At 40.6% G+C, this 20,780-nt stretch overlaps 1 protein-coding gene across 8 annotated transcripts in view; it reads right to left on the bottom strand.

Moving 5' to 3' along the window:
- NBAS (NBAS subunit of NRZ tethering complex) overlaps positions 1–20,780 on the bottom strand; it is a 333,351-nt gene that overhangs the window by 236,165 nt on the left and 76,406 nt on the right. For all 8 annotated transcript variants that reach the window (XM_067008085.1, XM_067008087.1, XM_059078230.2 and 5 more), the window contains 9 exons: positions 19,835–19,898; positions 16,883–17,076; positions 15,490–15,747; positions 14,646–14,771; positions 11,414–11,565; positions 8,354–8,494; positions 8,012–8,090; positions 5,825–5,929; positions 5,319–5,455 (listed from right to left, as the gene is read on the bottom strand). In XM_067008085.1, coding sequence (XP_066864186.1) covers positions 5,319–5,455; positions 5,825–5,929; positions 8,012–8,090; positions 8,354–8,494; positions 11,414–11,565; positions 14,646–14,771; positions 15,490–15,747; positions 16,883–17,076; positions 19,835–19,898 — 1,256 coding nt within the window. The remainder of the gene's footprint in view (positions 1–5,318; positions 5,456–5,824; positions 5,930–8,011; positions 8,091–8,353; positions 8,495–11,413; positions 11,566–14,645; positions 14,772–15,489; positions 15,748–16,882; positions 17,077–19,834; positions 19,899–20,780) is intronic.

The following is a 20,780-nucleotide window of genomic DNA, read 5'->3' as shown; positions in this document are numbered from 1 at the left end:
TTTGTTATACAGCAGAAACTAACACACCATCGTAAGGCAATTATACTCCAATAAAGATGTTAAAAAAAAAATGCCAAGGTAAATATTCTGCCAATGGCATCTCAAAATAGAGTAGGTGAAAGGTCGACTATTTGGCTGACCTAAGCTAGGAAGAAAATAAAGCAGGAAAGGAGGATTTAAAGTGAGGGTAAGAGAGAAAAGACAGTCTCTTCAATAAGTGGTGCTGGGAAAACTGGACAGCTACATGTAAAAAAATGAAATTAGAACACTACCTAACACCACACACAAAAATAAACTCAAAATGGATTAGAGACCTAAATGTAAGACCGGACACTATAAAACTCTTAGAGGAAAACATAGGAAGAACACTCTGACATAAATCACAGCAAGATCTTTTTTGTTCCCCCTCCTAGAGTAATGGAAATAAAAATAAACAAATGGGACCTAATGAAACTTAAATGCTTTTGCAAAGCAAAGGAAAGTACAAACAAGACAAAAAGACAACCCTCAGAATGGGAGAAAATATGTGCAAATGAATCAATGGACGAAGCATTAATCTCCAAAATATACAAACAGCTCATGCAGCTCAATATCAAAAAAACAAACAACCCAATCCAAAGACGGGCAGAAGATCTAAATAGACATTTCTCCAAAGAAGATATACAGATTGCCAAGAAACACATGAAAGGATGCCCAACGTCACTAATCATTAGAGAAATGCAAATCAAAACTACAATGAGGTATCACCTCACACCAGTTAGAATGGACATCAACAGAAAATCTACAAACAACAAATGCTGGAGAGGGTATGGAGAAAAGGGAACCCTCTTGCACTGTTGGTGGGAACGTAAATTGATACAGCCACTATGGAGAACAGTATGGAGGTTCCTTAAAAAACTAAAAATAGAACTACCATATGACTCAGCAATCCCACTACTGGGAATATAACCCTGAGAAAACCATAATTCAAAAAGAATCATGTACCACAATGTTCACTGCTGCTCTATTTACAATAGCCAGGACATGGAAGCAACCTAAGTGTCCATCAACAGACGAATGGATAAAGAAGAAGTGGTACATGTATACAATGGAATATTACTCAGCCATAAAAAGGAACGAAACTGGGTCATTTGTAGAGATGTGGATGGACCCAGAGACTGTCATACAGAGTGAAGAAAGTCAAAAAGAGAAAAACAAATATTGTATATTAACACATATATGTGGAACCTAGAAAAATGGTACAGACGAACTGGTTTGCAGGGCAGAAACAGAGACACAGATGTAGAGAACAAACATATGGACACCAAGGGGGGAAAGCAGTGGCGGGGGGGGCTATGGGGGGATGAATTGGGAGACTGGGATTGACATGTAGACACTGATGTGTATAAAATGGATAATTTCATAATTAAAATGGATGGTTCAAAAATAAATAAATAAAAATAAAGTGAGGGTAAAATTCTAAATAGAAGGGCCAAGGAAGATAGATAAACTGGAGGAGACAAATAAATAAGCATATAATATGTTAGGTATAAGTGCTAGAAGAAAAGAAAACTCAGATAAGGGCAAAGAGAGAGGAGGGAGGGGAAGCAATGGGGAAGAGTGGTTGAGGAAGGCCTTTTTGAAGAGGGAGCCTTTGAGCAGAGAGCAAGTCACGTGAAGATCCAGGAGGACACACCCAGCGGGAGTACACTAACCTTGAAAAGCCCTACGAGGGGCGAGGGGCGGGGAGGGAAGGCCCGGCAGGATCCTGGGACTGCCAGCGCGGCAGAGTGGGGAGAGCAGGGCACTGTACCAAGTGTCCCAACAGCACGCTGAAGGCAGCGGGGAGCCACGCGGGCCCCCTTCTGCGTTTGGGGGCCTTCCGTTCAGAGCTTAGTGACTTGTTTCTAATCAATTCAACAGATAATTAAAAAGTCATTATTACTTGAAAAATACAAGTTGGCGGGCTGAAGAGAAGAGAAAGCAGGATGAAATATAGGCTCTACCACTGAGCAACGTATACGCTCACAGAAAAACAAGACATGCACGCAGAAAGTTCTACAGCTCTCCGAGGCAGTAAACAAGCAAGTGGCAAGATCATTTCAGGAGCTGGGAAACATTGTAACTGAGGAGAAAAAGAGAGAAAGCAAAAAAGGCTGCAGATTTACAGTCTTTTCAACTCATCTCTTCCTCACTTTGAAAGCATGATGCTGCAAACAGGAACTTCTGTTCCTGTGTAAACCATACCTGATGACTCCTGCTGAAGAGGAACTGTGTTCACTCATTTCAAGGCCCCTACCATAGCACCAGGCATGCAGAAGGGGCTCGGTCAAACGGTGAGGAGTGTTTACATTCCAACAATCAGACACTTTGTGTCCATCTGACCCAAAGCTTCCAAGTGATTTGAAAATGAAGAGCAAGTACTCAAAAACTATATCTCCTAAAAAAGGGAAATAAATCCTATGATTGTATCTTAATGGATCTCCACGTCCATTAGAGTAAAACTTTGAATAGGGTAAAAGAGTACAGGCTTCAACTATGGGCTAAAATAGCAATTGAATCTTTAAGGCAGTGGGAGCCCTGGAGAAACATTACCTGGACACCTCCCTTGTTAATAAGTGAAAGCATATTCTGTTGCAATCCCTTCAGGACATCTTTTCATCTCTTTTGTAAATGGGCATAAAATGGACCTAATTTATCCAGTTAACAAACTACTTTAGAGAACCACTACACAAACACCTGGGCCCTGAGGATCCAAAACTCAGGAAGAGATGGCCTCCATCCTGAAGTTAGAGAGTTTAAGGCTGGATGTTTATTAAAGAAAAGAACAAGGGGGAGAAAGGCAGTAATAAAAATGACTGACTATAATACAAAATAAAAAGTGCTACACTGCAAGAATGAACAAAGAATTAAGAGAATATAAGGAAAGGAATAATTACTGAAGACCTCATAGAAGAGGCTATGCCTGAAACATAACTGTGGTTTTGCTTTGCAGTCACATGAAAGACATTACTATTAAAATCTATTGTTCTTTCTCAGTCTTTCTAACTATAGCAAAAATATAATCACTGTGAAAGACTTTCTTGAGAAACAAAGATTAACAAAAAAATAAATCTGTAGTTTCTCAATATATTTAAAATGATTATAACTTAAAGACTCACAAGAAATCAGTCTTTTCCAAGTTTGTCTAAGCAACACATCCCACAAGAAAGATTAGAAATAACATCTAATTACCCTCTGCTGCAATGATATACCCAAAGTATTTACTGCCATTTAAATCAGTTATGACAGCCACCATAAAGGAAGCATAGATAGGGCTTTCAAAGATAACATACAGCACCGGGCATTGTGAAACTATTCTAAAAACCAATTCTGAAATTTCAGGTTAAAATCAAACGTTTATCTAAGCAATCATCAGAAGACAATGCAAATAAATGAGTTCAAATCTGAGGAGAAATTACCTTTAGAAAAAACATTAAGACAGTGGCCCTTCTCTCTATACTAACAATGTACAGTAGAAAAGGCCATTTCCATTCAGATTAGATCTATTTTGCAAATAGGCAGAAAATAAATGAATTATATTCTGAAATATTTATAAATACATCTTTATAGACTGCAGTTACTTATCAGTATTCAGATCTAAAAGAAACTGCTTGAAAGGTAAATTCCAAGCTTTTTCTTTTTGCTCACTTTCATCATAACAAAGAATTACATTTTAGTACTAACAGTAAGGCAAAACAGGGAGTTTATAACTTCTATTTTTAGAGCTTACTGACTTACAACTCTAAATAAAAATAGGTTCGAATCCTGGCTGCACTTACATAAAGTTTAATATGCTATTAAACCTCTGTAAATCTCAGCTTTCTATAATAACAGAGATAATACCAAAAGTGTTGGGAGACCGGATGTAAGTATGTGCCAAATGCATAGTAATTACTGTATAAATGCTGGTCATTATCGTCAACACCTAAGCCTACAACTATGCAGGGGAGGTGCAGAGGAGGAATGAGGAAGCCAGATGATCCCCGGTTCCCATCCCAAAACACTGTAAGTTGCCAGTAGCTAAAGTCTGTAACAATGATTTCAATCAGAGCCGTCATAATCCCTTACAGTGTATTTTATAGTTTACAAGCAGATTTCATACAGATCAATTCACCTATTACTAAACGTATGCAACATGAGTAAGCAAGACAGGGACTCTCAACTCTTTTTAAGATTGGGCAAACTAATTCAGAAAGGATGCAATTAATGACTGAGCCACATTTACTAGTGGGCTACTTTACCGGATATAAAAGGTCTCACAAATGGACATATTCTTGCCTTCTGCTTCTATGTGGTCAGACAGAAGCAAGGTATGCTACTCCCAGGTGGCATTCAGGCCTGGGGCTGATGACCTGCCCACCTCTGGGCTACACACTGAGGCAAACACAGCTGAGTCTGGAACAATGGGGAAGATAAGGGTGTCAACCCTCCATGCAGTCAAAAACCCCTATATAACTTATAGTCAGCCCTACGTGCACATGGATACGCTGTACACACAGCTCCACATCCTCAGATTCAGCCAACTGAGGACCATGTCACCTTGTTGTCTTTACTACTGAAAAAAGTCCATGTGTGAGTGGAACTGCACAGTTTGAACCCGTGCTGTTCAAGGGTCAACTGTATATTCTCTTTTCCTCATTCTCAGGAAGTGATGTTCTGGCCTTTGGAAGCACACCAGATGGTACAACTGGGTCCTAATGGTTCCACTGGTCTTAAGAGTCTATGTCACATGTCACAACCCAACTATCAGAAAGCCTTCAACTGAGATAAGGAGCATTAGTATAATAGGAAAGAGGTACTTTGATTTCCCATCTGTCTTTGTGCCTCTGGAATTCCATAGGGAGAAAAGGTTGTTGAGAAAAGCAGGATCCCCAGGACATTCCTGGGTTCCCTGGACCTACAACCTAATATTGTCAGAACTACACTTCAATTTCTAAAGGATATAACTAATTCAAACAGACACTGTTATCCTAAAAACTGTTCTTAACCATAAAACAGTATATATTGAGTACACAGCCATAAAGCTAGGAGACTTCCTTTTCTTTTTTAGTAGCAGAAGACTTTCCCCCCCGCAAAAAAGTAAAGTTCACATTCCATACGTTACAGTAATCCTATTATGCTAGACACATTTTGGTTTGGCCTCAGGATCACTTAAAAATAAGTTAGAAATAATTTTATAATCAGAAAAAGAAGTTTAAATAGTTTACATTTTAAATTTTTTTAAATTTAAGATGTTTAGCATGAAACAAAAATTGTTACTTACAAAAAAGGTAAAATTCAGTGAACACAGTACATACCAAGCTTCAGGGAGCAAAACGGAATATTCATGTGGAGAAGTAGTCTCTGGGAAATTGGAGAGAATCACAAGGCGATGAGGAAGCAGGTCAGATCCATGGAAAGTGAACAGAATTTCTAGGGCTTGTACATTACTTTCCTGTACAGAAGGCAAGGGCAAGTTTCTAATGTGAACCTTAGAAATACAGGAGTGATTTTGTATGACAACATTCAAAACCTTAAAATTAACTTTTTTATGCAGTTCTGATATGAAGTGCTTTGAAAGATTCCTGATTTTTCCAGGTCTGTATCACTTTTCTCAACCTAATGTTCTAAAAATTATTTTTAGAACTCAGAATGATGAATAAAACAATTTTTAACATGATTCTATTTTCTCTACATTTATTACTATAGTACAACACAAAAACGAAATGTAATGATATATGCATGCAAGAGCATTAACTGCATGGCTCAAAGACTTAGAAAGTGTTAATAACTGTAACTGTTTTATTTACAAAAAAGAAATTACCCGAGCATAAGTTCTTGCTGAGAGAACAATATTCTGATTTCTGAACTTCTTAAAGAATTCAGCATCATATCTCTGTTCAGATGCATGAGGCACTCTGAGGATTTCCTGAGGGGAAACAGTGATTTAATTGAAAGGCTTTTAAATACGGGTGACAAGAAAATATTAAAAACCATTACAACTCTGCCTACCTAAATAAATAAGGCCTGAATTAATTAAACTTGCAACTGTTAACAAAAGTACTACATCTGTATTCTTGTCTTTATTTGGAAAATGGTTATATTTATAAATGATGTTAATTAACAAAAAAAATCCAGAAATAAATGAAATAGGCAGTAAAATTACAGTAGGACAACCAAAATCCACCACCTGGCACAAACAAATAAGCAACAGTTATACATGGCTATGTACTACGGACACCTGTCATATGTCTGTGAGAACTTTAGATTAACTTTACTGCTGCTGGAGTGATCTATGTAAATTGCAGATTGAACTTTTTTTTTTTTTTTTTTTGCGGATCACAGGCTCCGGACGCGCAGGCTCAGAAGCCATGGCTCACGGGCCCAGCCGCTCCGCGGCATGTGGGATCTTCCCGGACCGGGGCACGAACCCGCGTCCCCTGCATCGGCAGGCGGACTCTCGACCACTGCGCCACCAGGGAAGCCCCATTCATTCTTTAATCAGATATTTATTAGGTGTCAATAATATGCAAGGGGCACTGTGATAGGCAGTGGTGATACAATGAACAATAATACAGCTTCCCGGCTCTCCAAGTAGCTCAAAATCTAGTAGGGAAGACGAACAAGCAAAAAGAACAGGTAAAGGGAAACACGTAGGAAGGGAGCTAAAGCTAGTCCTGGGAGGACAGGGAAGGCCTCCCAGAAGGGACGCCAAAGCTGAAACATAAAGAATAAACAGGAGTTAGCCATGGCAATGGCAAGTGTACATCTCCCTACTACAGTGGATGACTTCAGGTTCATTTCTCTTGTGTTTATGCTGAACCCCAGATACCTAGCATGCCGGCTTTCACATAATAAACAGCCAATAAATATTTGTTAACTGCATTAACTTACTGAGATAGGAAAGAGGGAAGAAAGAGGATGTTCAGAGGAGGTTCTTGCTTCCAATTTATTTAGACAAAATACTTACCACCTCTAAGCCTCACATCCATAAAACTGAGAGGATAACAATACCTGCCTCAAAGGGCTGTCAAGAAATAATCCGAATTAAGTACCTAAGACACTGGCTGGCAAACAGTAAGTCCTCAACAAATATGTTGGTATTTTTTAAGGTATTCTCTTAACTACCAGTTTCTTCAAATCTTCCCTGAGCTCCTCAACAAGCCAGGTCTCGTTCTGAGCTCTGGTGATACCGCAGCAAACAAGACAAGACCCTTACGCTTACGGAGCTTCTACGCCTGCATCCCACACCCCCGCACAGTAGTCCCACAGCCCCCTAAGTCAGCCCCCCTTCTTCTAAGGACTAGTTGAGATATCACTTCCTACATAGAGTCTTCTCGGACATCCCCAGGAAAAAGTTAATGCTTTGCTCCATGACGCTCGCTCATCAATTCTTCCTATCTTCATTATCGTCACTTATTCCCCACATAATGAGGACTCCACAAGGACTATTCCTTGTTCATCTCTCTACCACCAGCACTGGCATAATATTTGGCATACAGCAGGAACTCGTGTAAAATATAAATAAATCCACTTTTATCTGATTTATCACAGAATTAATAAAATAAGCCCTGCCCTACGATTAAAACGCAATGCCTATCTATCTAGCTGGTTAGTCACTGTACCAGAACATCTTTGTTTCTAAGTTTTAATGGCCAAGGTCATCAACTTCACCTACTTTTCAAAAGCTACAGACAGCTATATGCCACAATCTAAAGTTTAAATGTAAAATAAAAGTAAATGACGAGGATCGTAAATCTACGAAACACAGATGCTCTGAGACGACGGCTGCTGCATTTCTACTCCCTAGACTAACAACGCAACTTCTGGCCTTTCAGGAATCTCTAAATTTTACCAAAACTGATGTATAAGAGAACCTGCTTCTATACAAAATGAATTTTTCCCACATAAATAGTTCTAAAGACCAAGAACATCAGATATGAAGGCAGCCTCAGCATTTATAATGACAGGTCAAAAGAACATAACTGGTTTGATTAAAACTACTCCTTACCTCATATGTTGCGAGTCGATCTAAGTAGGTGAATAATTTCAATCTACAACGGCAAAGTTCCTTTTGTTCCAGTGTTAACCTGTTTTGAACAACTGTATTAGGCCACTTATATTTACCTACAAGCACATTTCTCTAAGATCTAAAATAGAATAAGAATGATCAATATTCCATTAAGCCTCAAAGTCATGGGTCAGCACACAAAAGCACAAGGGTAAAACAATACTAAATGCATTTGACTGAACTTGCCGAAATAATGCACAGCAACTGTCACTAGTAGAGAACACACTTAGGTTACTAGCTATTTTAAAGAAATTACCAAATGAACAGTAATAAATCATTTACTTTGAAAAGTTCACTAATTTAAGTAGTTCTTGTCTCTTCCTGAGCTCCTTCTCCTTTTTCTTCTCAGCAGGCTCTTCATCAGGCGGGGAAAGCTCCTCGTAGGAGATACTGTCAACGTCCATTTCACCAAGTAGTGTAAATCTGTGAGAAATAAATAAAACCCAAATCTGTGTATTTTTTAAAATTTCATATAGTGAAGAAGTACCTCTTCCTACTTTGATTTTATTACATTGGTTTCTGCAGAAACAGAAACAAGCAATTATTTGAAAGAAAGCTTTTGCTATTTATTATAAGCAAAGCGATTCTTTCATTTATGTCCACAGGATGGGCAAAAAGTCATCAGTAATCATCACATGTAGAAACTCTGAATATCAAGAAAATGGAAACTGCTTAGGAAAACACGGGAGGTTATAGTCACCCAATGTGAAACAGCCTGTGAAGAAAACGTTGCCCAGAGTTTACAATGTGCATCACTTCTACTTAAGGTCTTAAAATGGTAATGAATGTCAGTCTTATTTAAATTACTTATCAAATACACTATCACATTTATATCCCCCCAAAAGTTACAAATGTTTGATGAACAGCAGCCCTTGTCAAATAACTTTATTACTGTTATTAACTGACATTGGTAGGGTGCTTAGAAGTTTATGAGGTGACTCCCTCTTGCGAGAGCACCAGAATCACAAGAAACTGCTGAACAAGCATCGACAGAAAGACACTGGAACTCACCAAAAAAGATACCCCACATCCAAAGACAAAGGAGAAGCCACAATGAGATGGTAGGAGGGCCGCAATCACAATAAAATCAAATCCCATGACCACTGGGTGGGTGACTCACAAACTGGAGAACAATTATACCACAGAAGCCCACCCACTGGAGTGAAGGTTCTGAGCCCCTCCCAGGGTCAGGCTTCCCACCCTGGGGGTCTGGCAATGGGAGGGGGAATCACTAGAGAATCAGACTTTGAAGGCTAGCAGGATTTGATTGCAGGACTTCGACAGGACTGGGGGAAACAGAGACTCCACTCTTGGAGGGCACACACAAAGTAGTGTGTGCATCGGGACCCAGGGGAAGGGGCAGTGACCCCATAGGAGACTGAACCAGACCTACCTGCTAGTGTTGGAGGGTCTCCTGCAGAGGCAGGGGGTGGCTGTGTCTCACCATGAGGACAAGGACACTGGCAGCAGAAGTTCTGCCAAGCACTCCTTGGCAGGAGCCCTCCCAGAGTCCACCATTAGCCCCACCAAAGAGACCAGGTAGGCTCCAGTGTTGGGTCGCCTCAGGCCAAACAACCCGCAGGGAGGGAACCCAGCCCCACCCATCAGCAGACAAGCAGATTAAAGTTTTACTGAGCTCTGCCCACCAGAGCAACAGCCAGCTCTACCCACCACCAGTCCCTCCCATCAGGGAACTCGCACACGCCTCTTAGACAGCCTCATCCACCAGAGGGCAGACAGCAGAAGCAAGAAGAATTAAAAGCCTGCAGCCTGTGGAACAAAAACCACATTCACAGAAAGATAGACAAGATGAAAAGACAGAGGGCTATGTACCAGATGAAGGAACAAAATAAAACCCTAGAAAAACAACTAAATGAAGTGGAGATAGGCAACCTTCCAGAAAAAGAATTAAGAATAATGATATTCAAATGAGACCTAAGGAAACTTAAAAGCTTTTGCAAAGCAAAGGAAACTATAAATAAGACGAAAAGACAGCCCTCAGAATGGGAGAAAATATTTGCAAACGAATCAATGGACAAAGGATTAATCTCCAAAATATATAAACAGCTCATGCAGCTCAATATTTAAAAAAACAAACAACCCAATCCAAAAATGGGCAGAAGACCTAAACAGACATTTCTCCAAAGAAGATACAGGTGGCCAAGAGGCACATGAAAAGCTAGCTGCTCAACGTTACTAATTATTAGAGAAATGCAAATCCATACTACAGTGAGGTATCACCTCACACCATTTAGAATGGGCATCATCAGAAAATCTACAAACAGCAAATGCTGGAGAGGGTGTGGAGAAAAGGGAACCCTCTTGCACTGTTGGTAGGAATGTAAATTGATACAGCCACTGTGGAGAACAGTATGGAGGTTCCTTCAAAAACTAAAAATAGAACTACCATATGACTCAGCAATCCCACTACTGGGCATATACCCAGAGAAAACCATAATTCAAAAAGACACATGCACCCCAGTGTTCACTGCAGCACTATTTACAATAGCCAGGACATAGAAGCAACCTAAATGCCCATCGACAGACGAATGGATAAAGAAGATGTGGTACATGTATACAATGGAATATTACTCAGCCATAAAAAGGAACGAAGTTGGGTCATTTGTAGAGACGGGGATGGACACAGAGACTGTCATACAGAGTGAAGAAAGTAAAAAAGAGAAAAACAAATATCGTATATTAATGCATATATGTGGAACCTAGAAAAATGGTACAGATGAACTGGTCTGCAGGGCAGAAATTGAGACACAGATGTAGAGAACAAACATGTGGACACCAAGGGGGGAAGGTGGCGGGGGGCGTGGTGGTGGTGGGATGAACTGGGATATTGGGATTGACATGTAGACACTAATATGTATAAAATGGATAACTAATAAGAACCTGCTGTTTAAAATAATAAAATAAAATAAAATTCAAAAAAAAGTTTATGAGGTGCTTTCACAAGATATATAACTTAATCAAGGTAACTCTCTGAAGAAGGACACAATGCTACAGATAAGGTAAGTGAAGGAAGCTCAGAGCTGCCTACGGTGGTTCGAATCACCGGTAAGCACACCTAGGCACATGTCGCCTTAACCTCACAGCTTAGAAACAGCCAGCATTCAATAAATGTAGAATTTGCTCTTTCCTTGGCATCAAGCTATCATATATAAAAGTATTTAACTTAAAGGAAAGAAAACTGACCTCAGATAAAGTATTAATCAAAGGCAACTGCTTCACTGCAGAAGAACCTAAATAAAGAAAAGTGTACCCTTTCCAATGTCTCAGCTTAGAAGTTTTCACAGTCACCTTTACTTCTATCCACATCTTTCCGGAACCAACCTGCCATCATCTGCTCCTTTCCCTATGGCTAAAAGAGACTCCAGGTCTGTGCCTTTTAATCCATATTGAAGCAGTTCTTTTGCAGCATCCACATTTTCAGGAACTCTTTCCAAGCACTCATGAAGAACCCAGGATCGTTTCTTTATTTTACTCTGGATATAGACAAAATTTAAAAACAGAGGCATTAGAGATATCATGACATCTGAGAGCACCTGAGAACTGCCTTCTAGAATTATAAAGCTATACGTAAGAGAGTAGAGCTACCTGAAACCCTGGCCACAAGCAGCTGCTAGAGCATCTCAACATTAAAAAGCTACTTTCCTAACAGTGATTAGGACTGGGTATAGGGCATGTGATTCCAACTGCTTTCTTTCTTCATTTAATGAAACACACTGAAACACAAAGTTCAGTACTCTTTTTTGGAAACATAAAAAGTTCTTTCCAAACTTTTTAGTTGCTCTTTAGTTTGCACCCGTGCTGTATAGAAGAGTAGAAAATAAAGAAGGCAAGATTTATCTTCTTGTAACAAACACGTTTAACTTTGAAAGAAAACTAATGAGGCATAGCACGTCAAGGTTCTGTATTTACTTGACCCTGAGATGTACTCCAAAGCACAGATGATAATTTAATCATAAAAAGTCATGGTATGTTGTTCCTTGGAGAGACAAAGGGCCCATGTGTACTTCCCTCCCAACAGCTTCCTCTGACTCCATTCCAAATTCCTGACTTGCCCTCTTCCTAGAAAGAGTCCTTGTGGATACAAGTTTAGTGTAAAATCTGCCTCATACCCTGCACATTCCTTTACACATTCCTTCCTATCAATTCTTTCCTCAAATGTCTCTGAACTCACACCCCCTTCTCCACATCTATGGTCTCCGTATCTGTCCATGTCATTGACACGTAACAACTGGGACACTGCAGTGTCCTTTGGCAAGGTTTCCCACTTGAACCCCAATCAATGTATCTTTCTAATCAATATGCCCCAGTGTTCACCATGATGGGATCTCAGATCCGACAGACTGGTCTCCTTACAGAGCCATTCATCCAGGAAATATTTACTGAGTACCTTTTGTGTGCCATGAAAAGAGAGCAATGAATAAGCCAGGTCTAGTCACTGGCCTCATGAGTCACGCTCATTTTCTTGTAATTTGCTCATACCACTTTTCCCATTAAGAATGCCTTCCTCTCTTGCAGCTCTACTTTGACTCCTTTCAAATCCCTGCCCAAAACACCTTCACTATATGAAGACTTCCGTAACCGGAGTCTATAATGATTGCTCCCTTCACTGGGTTCCCACAGCATTTGTCCGCAATCTTCTTGTATATGGTCATTTCTATAATGAAGGCGTCAAGCTTGTCTTCTCGCTAAGGTTATAAGCTCCCTAAAAGCGAGGGCCATATATATGCCCTCTACCATTCCTGGCACAGTGCTTTTACTCTTCACTGCCCATTTATTTTGCTGAATTAAGTATTTCCCCCAATAAAAAATGTACATAATTTGTCTCTCCTCACATTTGTCAGCTCCTTCAGAGACCAAATCTGCTTTCTACCGTGTTACAGAGAAGGCCGTTACGTGGATATACATGAACTCGTGAGCTCACTGTCCCGAGTCACAGAAGAAAGAAAGATAATATAGGTTTGCTGTTCTGATACTCTAAAGAAAATACAAGCAACTCTGTCTTCTTCCTTTATTTCATTATCTTTCATGCTCTCTCAACTCTGATACCTTACTTGTATTAACAGTTCATCTTCCTGTTTGGCTGAAGCATCAACTTCTTACACACAACTTTTTCAGATTACGTCTTTATTTATTTTTAATGACTCATGTACATGAATTTTTAGGGAAAACAACTACCATGAAAATTTCCCAACACTTCTTAGAATATTCCTAAATGCAAAGGCATTTGCCTTCCTAAATGTCACATGAGAAGTCACCTTCTAAAAATAGGTGTGAGTCCAACTACTTCCTTACAGAGGTGCCAACGATTCAAATAAACAGCCAACATAGTACCTCTAACTGTGGAAGTGCACAGCAGGAAGGATTTAACTGTAGGATTTAAGCAAAAAGGGGGTATTTGGCAAGCAGGATATGACAGTTATCTATTTATTGCCTCTCCGCCTCAAAAGCACTCTTCAGAGCCAGCTATGGGATGAACGAACAGCCTTTCCCATCTGCGGCTGACACGAAATTAAGCTTTGTCGACAGAGGGCGCTGGAGGCCACTGCAGAGGAAGGGGCCCTGGTCGCTAGTCCACATGTGCGCTGGTTCTGCTCTTGCTCCTGTCTTGGCAAGGCCGGCGGGCAACATCATTTGTTGTAAGAGGAAGTAAGTAGGCGGTGCTTACTTCCCCCTCCCTCCTTTGGAGGACAACTTCCCACTTAGTGTCAGCTGCGCTCCCATGGACAGACTCCTCCCCGGCGAATCCTCCCAGACACCTGAAGGGGAAGCTCCCTAAACTAGGCTCGCCTAACACTCCAGGGGGAATTTTTTTCTTTTCGGTCCTGGCCACGGCTCCTTATCTACCAGCCTTCATGCTGGTGGGGGCTCCCTACTTACCAGCCCCTGGGGTTTCCCGACCCCCCCAACCTCAGTTCACGGCCACCCTAGCAACAGGCATCCAGCTGGCCCATCCATCCCACCCTTCCCTGCCTGCCAGCCTTGGCTACCCTGGAGCAGCCGTGGCCGCAGGCATTCCAGAGGACTGCTCTTCCGTCCAACGTGCTGCAACCACTCCTTGTCCAATGAAGCCTGAATCCCAGACCCAGGGGAGCCCCCCCTTCCGAGTCTGCCCTCTCCTTGGGTGCATTCCGTTCAGCCGCAGGGCATTCCTTAGGGTTCTCTTTGCCCTCATATAGTTAACCTCTCGTTCCTAGAAAATATTAATTCTCCACATGAAAACTCTTCCTGTTCAAATCACTGTGTGGTTCCTGGCTTCTGACAGGACCCTGACTGATGGAGGTGAACGGAGGTTAACTGAGGTAGATGAAGGGAAAGGATTCGGCCAAGACCAGGCAGTTGACTGGTTTATCAGTGAATATTTGGTCACATGTCTTCTGCACCAACGTCCAGCTGCAGGGCCGACAGAACCTGATGAGATAATTTTTCCAGGGAGAATAAAACACGTCACATAGAAAAGGCAGCAGTGAAAAGTACTCCAATACGAAGCCCTACAGCCAAAAGTTATTCCGTAAGCTTGCATTTTACTGCCTGTTACCGAAAAATGTAAACATACCAAGTAATTCTGAATTGAAGCAATGTTGACAGCTGACTTCCTCCACTGCCTCTGATACACCAGGTCCGTGTCCAGGCCGTAGGTCTGAGCCAGAGACAAGGCTTCCTCATACTCTTCGCTTTCGATCTTTGGACAAGGAAATGGAACACGGACGTGACATTACCGAGCAGCCTGCAGTGTCAATATGATGACAGAATGAACGATGACGACGTGTAGGTCGTTCCTAACCACCTTTTATGTGCACTGTGGCGCCAGAAGCTCACAAACACGCCAAGGGGCAGGTGGATCAAGTATTTCTTTTAAGCGCTTTAACAGAAAGACGAGAAACAGAGGTGAAACACCCCGGGCTATAAAGTGAAGTGGCAAAACCAGGACAAGCAGGGCGGCCCGACTCCTCCTCCAGGACTCCGCGTGCGACACCGCGGCACAAGCACGCGCAACACTCAGTGCTGATCAAATCTGCTTCCCAAGCAAACCCCGGACTAGAAAGCAAGTCTGCGCTTCTTCCCTCACCTGCTGCCGTCTGAGGGGACAGCTGTACCTCAACACAGAGGAAGTGAGAGCTGAAGGCCACGCGAAGTGGAGCGAAAACCTGGGCGGAGCCACCAAGCGGACAGTGGGGCCACGCGAGCTCACCTCCCACCCGCTGCCCTCCCTGTGACCTGCTCAGGCACAGAGACCAGCACTACCCTCAGCGCCTTATCATTCTGACACGGCTGAGATGCCAAGGATAAGAACAATCCCTCTTTAAATTTCTCCCTTTATTAAAAAAAAATAGTTTTTTCTCAATAGAGGCAAATCAGATCTGATGCTGTGGCCGTGGAGAGTAAGGGGACACCCTCACCTTCCTCTGGTAGAGCTCCTCTGGGGTCGTAGACCGCAGGCTCACCAGGCGGTAGTTTTTAGTGATGGTGCGCGGGCGCTTCCGGGCTGGCGCGAACCGCTCCATCTCGGTCACTAAGTACAAGCCCTGTTTCATATAACCAAAGTAGCGAGCCTTGGCAGACATTTCCTGATCGGAATCCGAATCCTCTTCTCCTTCACCTTCTTCTCCCGCCCTCGTCTCCAAACGAGATCGTTTGGGGGCAAGTTTAATCTCGCACTGAATTGAAAAAGGGAGATGTTAAATGAATAGTGAAGGAACTAAAGATAAGTTTTTAGAGCTAATGAGAAAAATATTTTTAATTCTACTCTGGTTTGATTCATTACCTCAGCCGTGGGATTAAAACTAAGAATGGAATTCAAAGAAACCCAACAACAAATGTTACATATTTACATCAATAGCTCCAGAAACAAGCACAGAAGTTACTGGCTCCAAATCTCAAAAACTGAAGTCTGTTTTAATAACAGGTCATTAATACAGTCTTGTAAAATATATATATTTTACATATTTTATATATTTTAGGGAAATAAAGGAGTTGAGAATGTTAATTTCTTTCTTTTCGATATTTTTGTACCTGCTGTGAAAAGATTTTTTTCCATCTATTTAGCAACATGAACATGAAGGTATTTATTTGCTTTATCAAGAAGAGCTCCTCCTCCTCCTCCTCCCCCAGCTTTTAAACAATGTCTTCACAAAGTTCTGAGTCTGAAGGCTGCCTGTTAAAGACAACTTTCATTCCAGACCTAACAGAGTTGCCTTCGATCTTAAGCCCTGGTTCTCTTTAAAGAACATCTTTAGTCTCGGTACCAAACTTCAGGGTAGAAGACATTTGCCAGTCTGCACCTAAGTGAAGGCTATTGAAGGCCATTACCTTGAAAGACTTAAAATAATTTTAAATGACCAAAACGTAACTTTAAAATATTAGCCTCTTTTCAAAATTTTTGTCATGATAAACAAGTTTTTCTTAATAAAAGAACCAAAAGTTTTAAGCTGTCATATTTCATAGGAATAGGTTAAAGGCTGTATTTCTTAGGTAGTGATATTATTTATATTTTTAAGATAACTAATCCAGGCAAAAGAAAAAAGATATCATGTCAATGAGCAAGAAATGCTTTACAGAGAGCAAAATGACTATAAATGTTCTTCATTCTTATACAAATGCAATTTTTTAAATTGTCTAAACAATAGATCTTTTGTATACTGCACTCAAGTTCTGAGTCCAATAACAAATTTTTCTTTTTAAAGACAAGATTAAATAATAGGATAACCAAAATTAAAATCAGATATTTAGATTTGGGGGGTAATAAATGTTTAGTCTCAAACACACTGATTGCTTTAAAAAGGAAAGCATTACCTCCAAAATTAAAAATCCCCCATCATGGGTAGCAGTGACTTGAGGGGATGGTTCAAACCATTCACAGGATTTTCCCAGTAAATTCTTCAAAGTTTTCACCGACGAAACAGTCAAAGCACCAGAGCAGCGAGCCAAAATCACTGCACTGTCCACCCACCAATTCACATCTATCAGTGGGTAAAAGGACTCTTTATCTAAGGGGGGGGAAAGCAAATTAATACAAATCCATCCATCAGTGTGGTTTAAATACAACACACTTAGTCCAATAATCAATTTTAAAACCATGTGAGTCCTAAAGGTATGACAAATGATAAGAAAAAAAATAAAATGTAAGTCACCACTCAGGTTTTTACTCAAGTAGAAGATATAAAATGGTAATTTATTTAATGAACATCTGAATGCCAACAACTTGCCAAAGTCCAAAGTTCTAGGGATGCAGAGGTAAATATATTAAGGTCTTTCTGCTCAAAAAATGAAAAAATATTCAGAGATATATCACCATTTTCAACATATAAAACAAAGGAAGGTGTGTACTGAGAAATGGCAGACTCAGGAAGAACTCTGACCTTCCTCTGGAGCAGGTCCTAAGATCCTCATGTGAGAGGTACCTTCTTTATATCTGGAGGAAAGGAGCATCCTTATCTCCAAAGATGGGGGGAAGCCAAGAAAAATGGAAACAAACAGGCCTTGCTAATTTCCTCCCAGTTTACTACCCTTAGCTCAGACCCTTTTGTCTCTCATGTCTTTCTACAACTTTCCACTCTTCACCCAACCTAGTATAAAACTGACCAGGTTTAACTGTTCCTCAGGTCTTCATTTCCTTATGAAGGCTCCTGTGTCCCTAAAACATATTAAATAAATGTGTATGCTTTTTTCTTTTTGTTAGTCCAAGTTACTGGGTCTCAGCTGGAGAATCCAGTAGGGTAGTAGGAAAAAGAACTTTTTCCTCCTCTATACTTGCAACGAATCAGAAAGAGGAAAACATATTCAAGACCAGTAAGGAATTGCAGGGGTTGGGGGGAGGGTAGAGAGAACTGAACTGGGGTTCACCAAATCGAGGCATTCAAAAGGACATGGCAAGATATTTACTATAATTTTATTGCCCTTTTATACCTTACTTGTTCCACTAAGGATCTGATGAGGTTTAAAGGTAATACATACAAAGTACACCATAAATTTTAAAATATATGTAAACATTAGACTAAGGAGATAGAGATTTTAAAATAGGAGGTTAATGGAGTTCCCTGGCAGCCCAGTGGTTAGGACCGGGCACTTTCACTGCCGTGGGCACGAGTTTGATCTCTGGTTGAGGCACGAAGATCGCAGAAGCCACGCAGCCTGGCCAAATTAAAAATAAAATAAAATAAAATAAAATAGGAGGTTAACTCCATGAGATTAACTCATTATTTTAATTAAAAAACGAAAACCAGGACAACTCAACGTTTTCTTCCGATTTAAGCCTAAAGCAATCTATATAAATAAGGAATTCCAAGAAAACATGAAAAGCAGTGTTCCTAGGCTTACAGCTTAATGTATTACGGGATAAAAAGGAGTAAATCATTTAAATATGCAGTCAACCTCCTAATTAATATGACAAATTATATTTTTTCTCAAAAATGTTTTTCTGAATGAGTATTTCGGATGATTATTTAACAAAAGCGAAACCATGAACATGACATTTTGAACCTTGTAACTATCACTAATTTTATGAGACACTTAAAAATTCAGCAGTGTTTAACTTGGGGAGTTTCACCTAAAGAAAAAGGAACCAATTACTCAAAGTAACTCTTAATATTTTCATTTTTGTTTTTCCTTTTAATCTACCAATTAAATGATCACTATTGCTTTTAATTAAATGTAAATACTGGGCTTCTTTTCTATTTATTAAAGTAATACATGCTCGCTGCTAAAAAAAAAAAAGCTTAGATATGGAGATGTATGAAAAAAAAGAGAAAGTCCCTCCAACCTCTCATTACCTACCATCTACCACACGGGCACCCCAGCCCCAAAGATAACTACTCAGAGTTCACCCTTTGAGGAGTCCCTTTCGGCTATCCCCTCCATGCTCATTTACAAAGGAGGACACTTACGAGCTTTGAACTCAGGGTCCCATCTCCGCGCCAGCCTGTGGAGGGAGAGCCATGCTGCATACCACAGGCTCTGCCTCAGCCTTGGGAAAACTCAAAATATTAACACCTGACGGTCAGAAAGCTGGATCTGTTGCCTTGTCCCCATCCTCTGAAATCTTGGTGTTCCTTCCAAAGTGAAGTATAAGTATCTAGAGACTTTTATATGTAGGGTAGCCGAATATGCCACCCCAAAATATGCCCCTGTGGCATAAGGATTATTTGGGGTTGGAAGCCACTGAGAAGAAACAGACACAAGAAAAGCCCCCTGCCCTCTACCTATCTGCGTAAAAGTAGGACATAAATTTACAAAGCTGTTCCCCTCTCCGCTCTCTACCACGAAGGACAAGAGTTCATCACTGGAGACAAATTTAGACCCTTATGAGCCCAGAGACAGCACCGAAGGAATCTACATAACTAACTAGTGCTTATCTTCCATTATTTTCCATGCATATTTGCCTTCCCACAATTTGCCACTCCTAGAAACTCCAACTGCTTTTCCTTTGTCTGTCACTTCCCTAAAAATATACTGTTTCTTTGTTTAGATGCTGTAGAAGCACAATTTCCAACCACCCCTCGGAGTTACTCATCCCTGGGTACCCCCATGTATAAACTCAATGTACAGGCTAATAAACTTCTGCTTGTTTGCCTCTTATTAATCTGTCTTTTTTCAATCTAATTTTACAGAGCTCCAGCCAGAGAACCTAGGATAGTAGAAAGAAAAGGAGTTTTCCCTCCCCTACATATATCATACCATCTAAAAAGTACCTTTATTAAACAACACGAGTCTCTTAAGGTTTTAATCATCATACATCATAAAACTCACCTTTGATTTTTTTTCTCTTCTCACTAGAGAGTCTCCAATCAGGATTAAGGTCATCATAGCCTGGCTGAATTTGAAAAATAGGCACATAAATTCCTGGATCAACAAGGTAAGAAAATTATGAGAACATCATCAAGAACTTTGGATTTTTTTTTTTTTAACAAAATACAGAAATGATGCTTTCCTTTCATCTCTTAGTTACACTAGTTGAAATCTATTCCTCTCCAAGATCTTGAAAAGCAATTGTTCTTATACCTAAGATGTACTGCGACTCAATTTAATGAAGAAAGTAGCATGAATAAGAACCGTGATGGCAAGCATCCAATTCATACAAATGAAAGCAGGATACACTAACAATTCTGTACTCACACACACACACGCGCGCGCGCGCGCGCACCTGCACGCACTGCGAGAAGAGCCATGCTGTTGTGAATAAAACACCAGCCTGGATGTAAGAGCTACCCTGCCACTCGTAAGGCAAGCAACCCTCCAGGTCTCAGTTCCCACAGGTCTGAGAGGTTGGACTCCACAACTTCCGTGTCATCCCCAGTTCTCACTTTCTACGACTGAAAACCTATTGTACTAAGTCAAAAAATATAACCATGCAATCCTCAAATTCAATATATTCACAGTCTAAGCTCATGGCAACACAATGTCCTGCCCACCTTTGTGAACGTCAGGACACACCACGATCTCTCAAGCATCACAAAACAACAGAGATTAAGCCACTGCCAGACACTTCCCAGGCCCACGTTAATGCCATAACCTCCAGAAGCACAACAGCATGGGGGGAAAAAACAACAAAATATCAATTGGGGGTTATCTGAAATCCTGAGCCTAAAAAGAGTGATGCTGTACTTATGTCAAAATGTGCTCTTCCATCTTACGCCACAGAATAAGCATATATGTTTTATTACCAATTTATCAGTGGCTTATACTTTAGGGTATT

This window comes from Kogia breviceps, chromosome 11 (assembly GCF_026419965.1).
Source record: "Kogia breviceps isolate mKogBre1 chromosome 11, mKogBre1 haplotype 1, whole genome shotgun sequence".
NCBI lineage: Eukaryota > Metazoa > Chordata > Mammalia > Artiodactyla > Physeteridae > Kogia > Kogia breviceps.
This window is presented reverse-complemented; position numbering and strand designations above follow the sequence as displayed.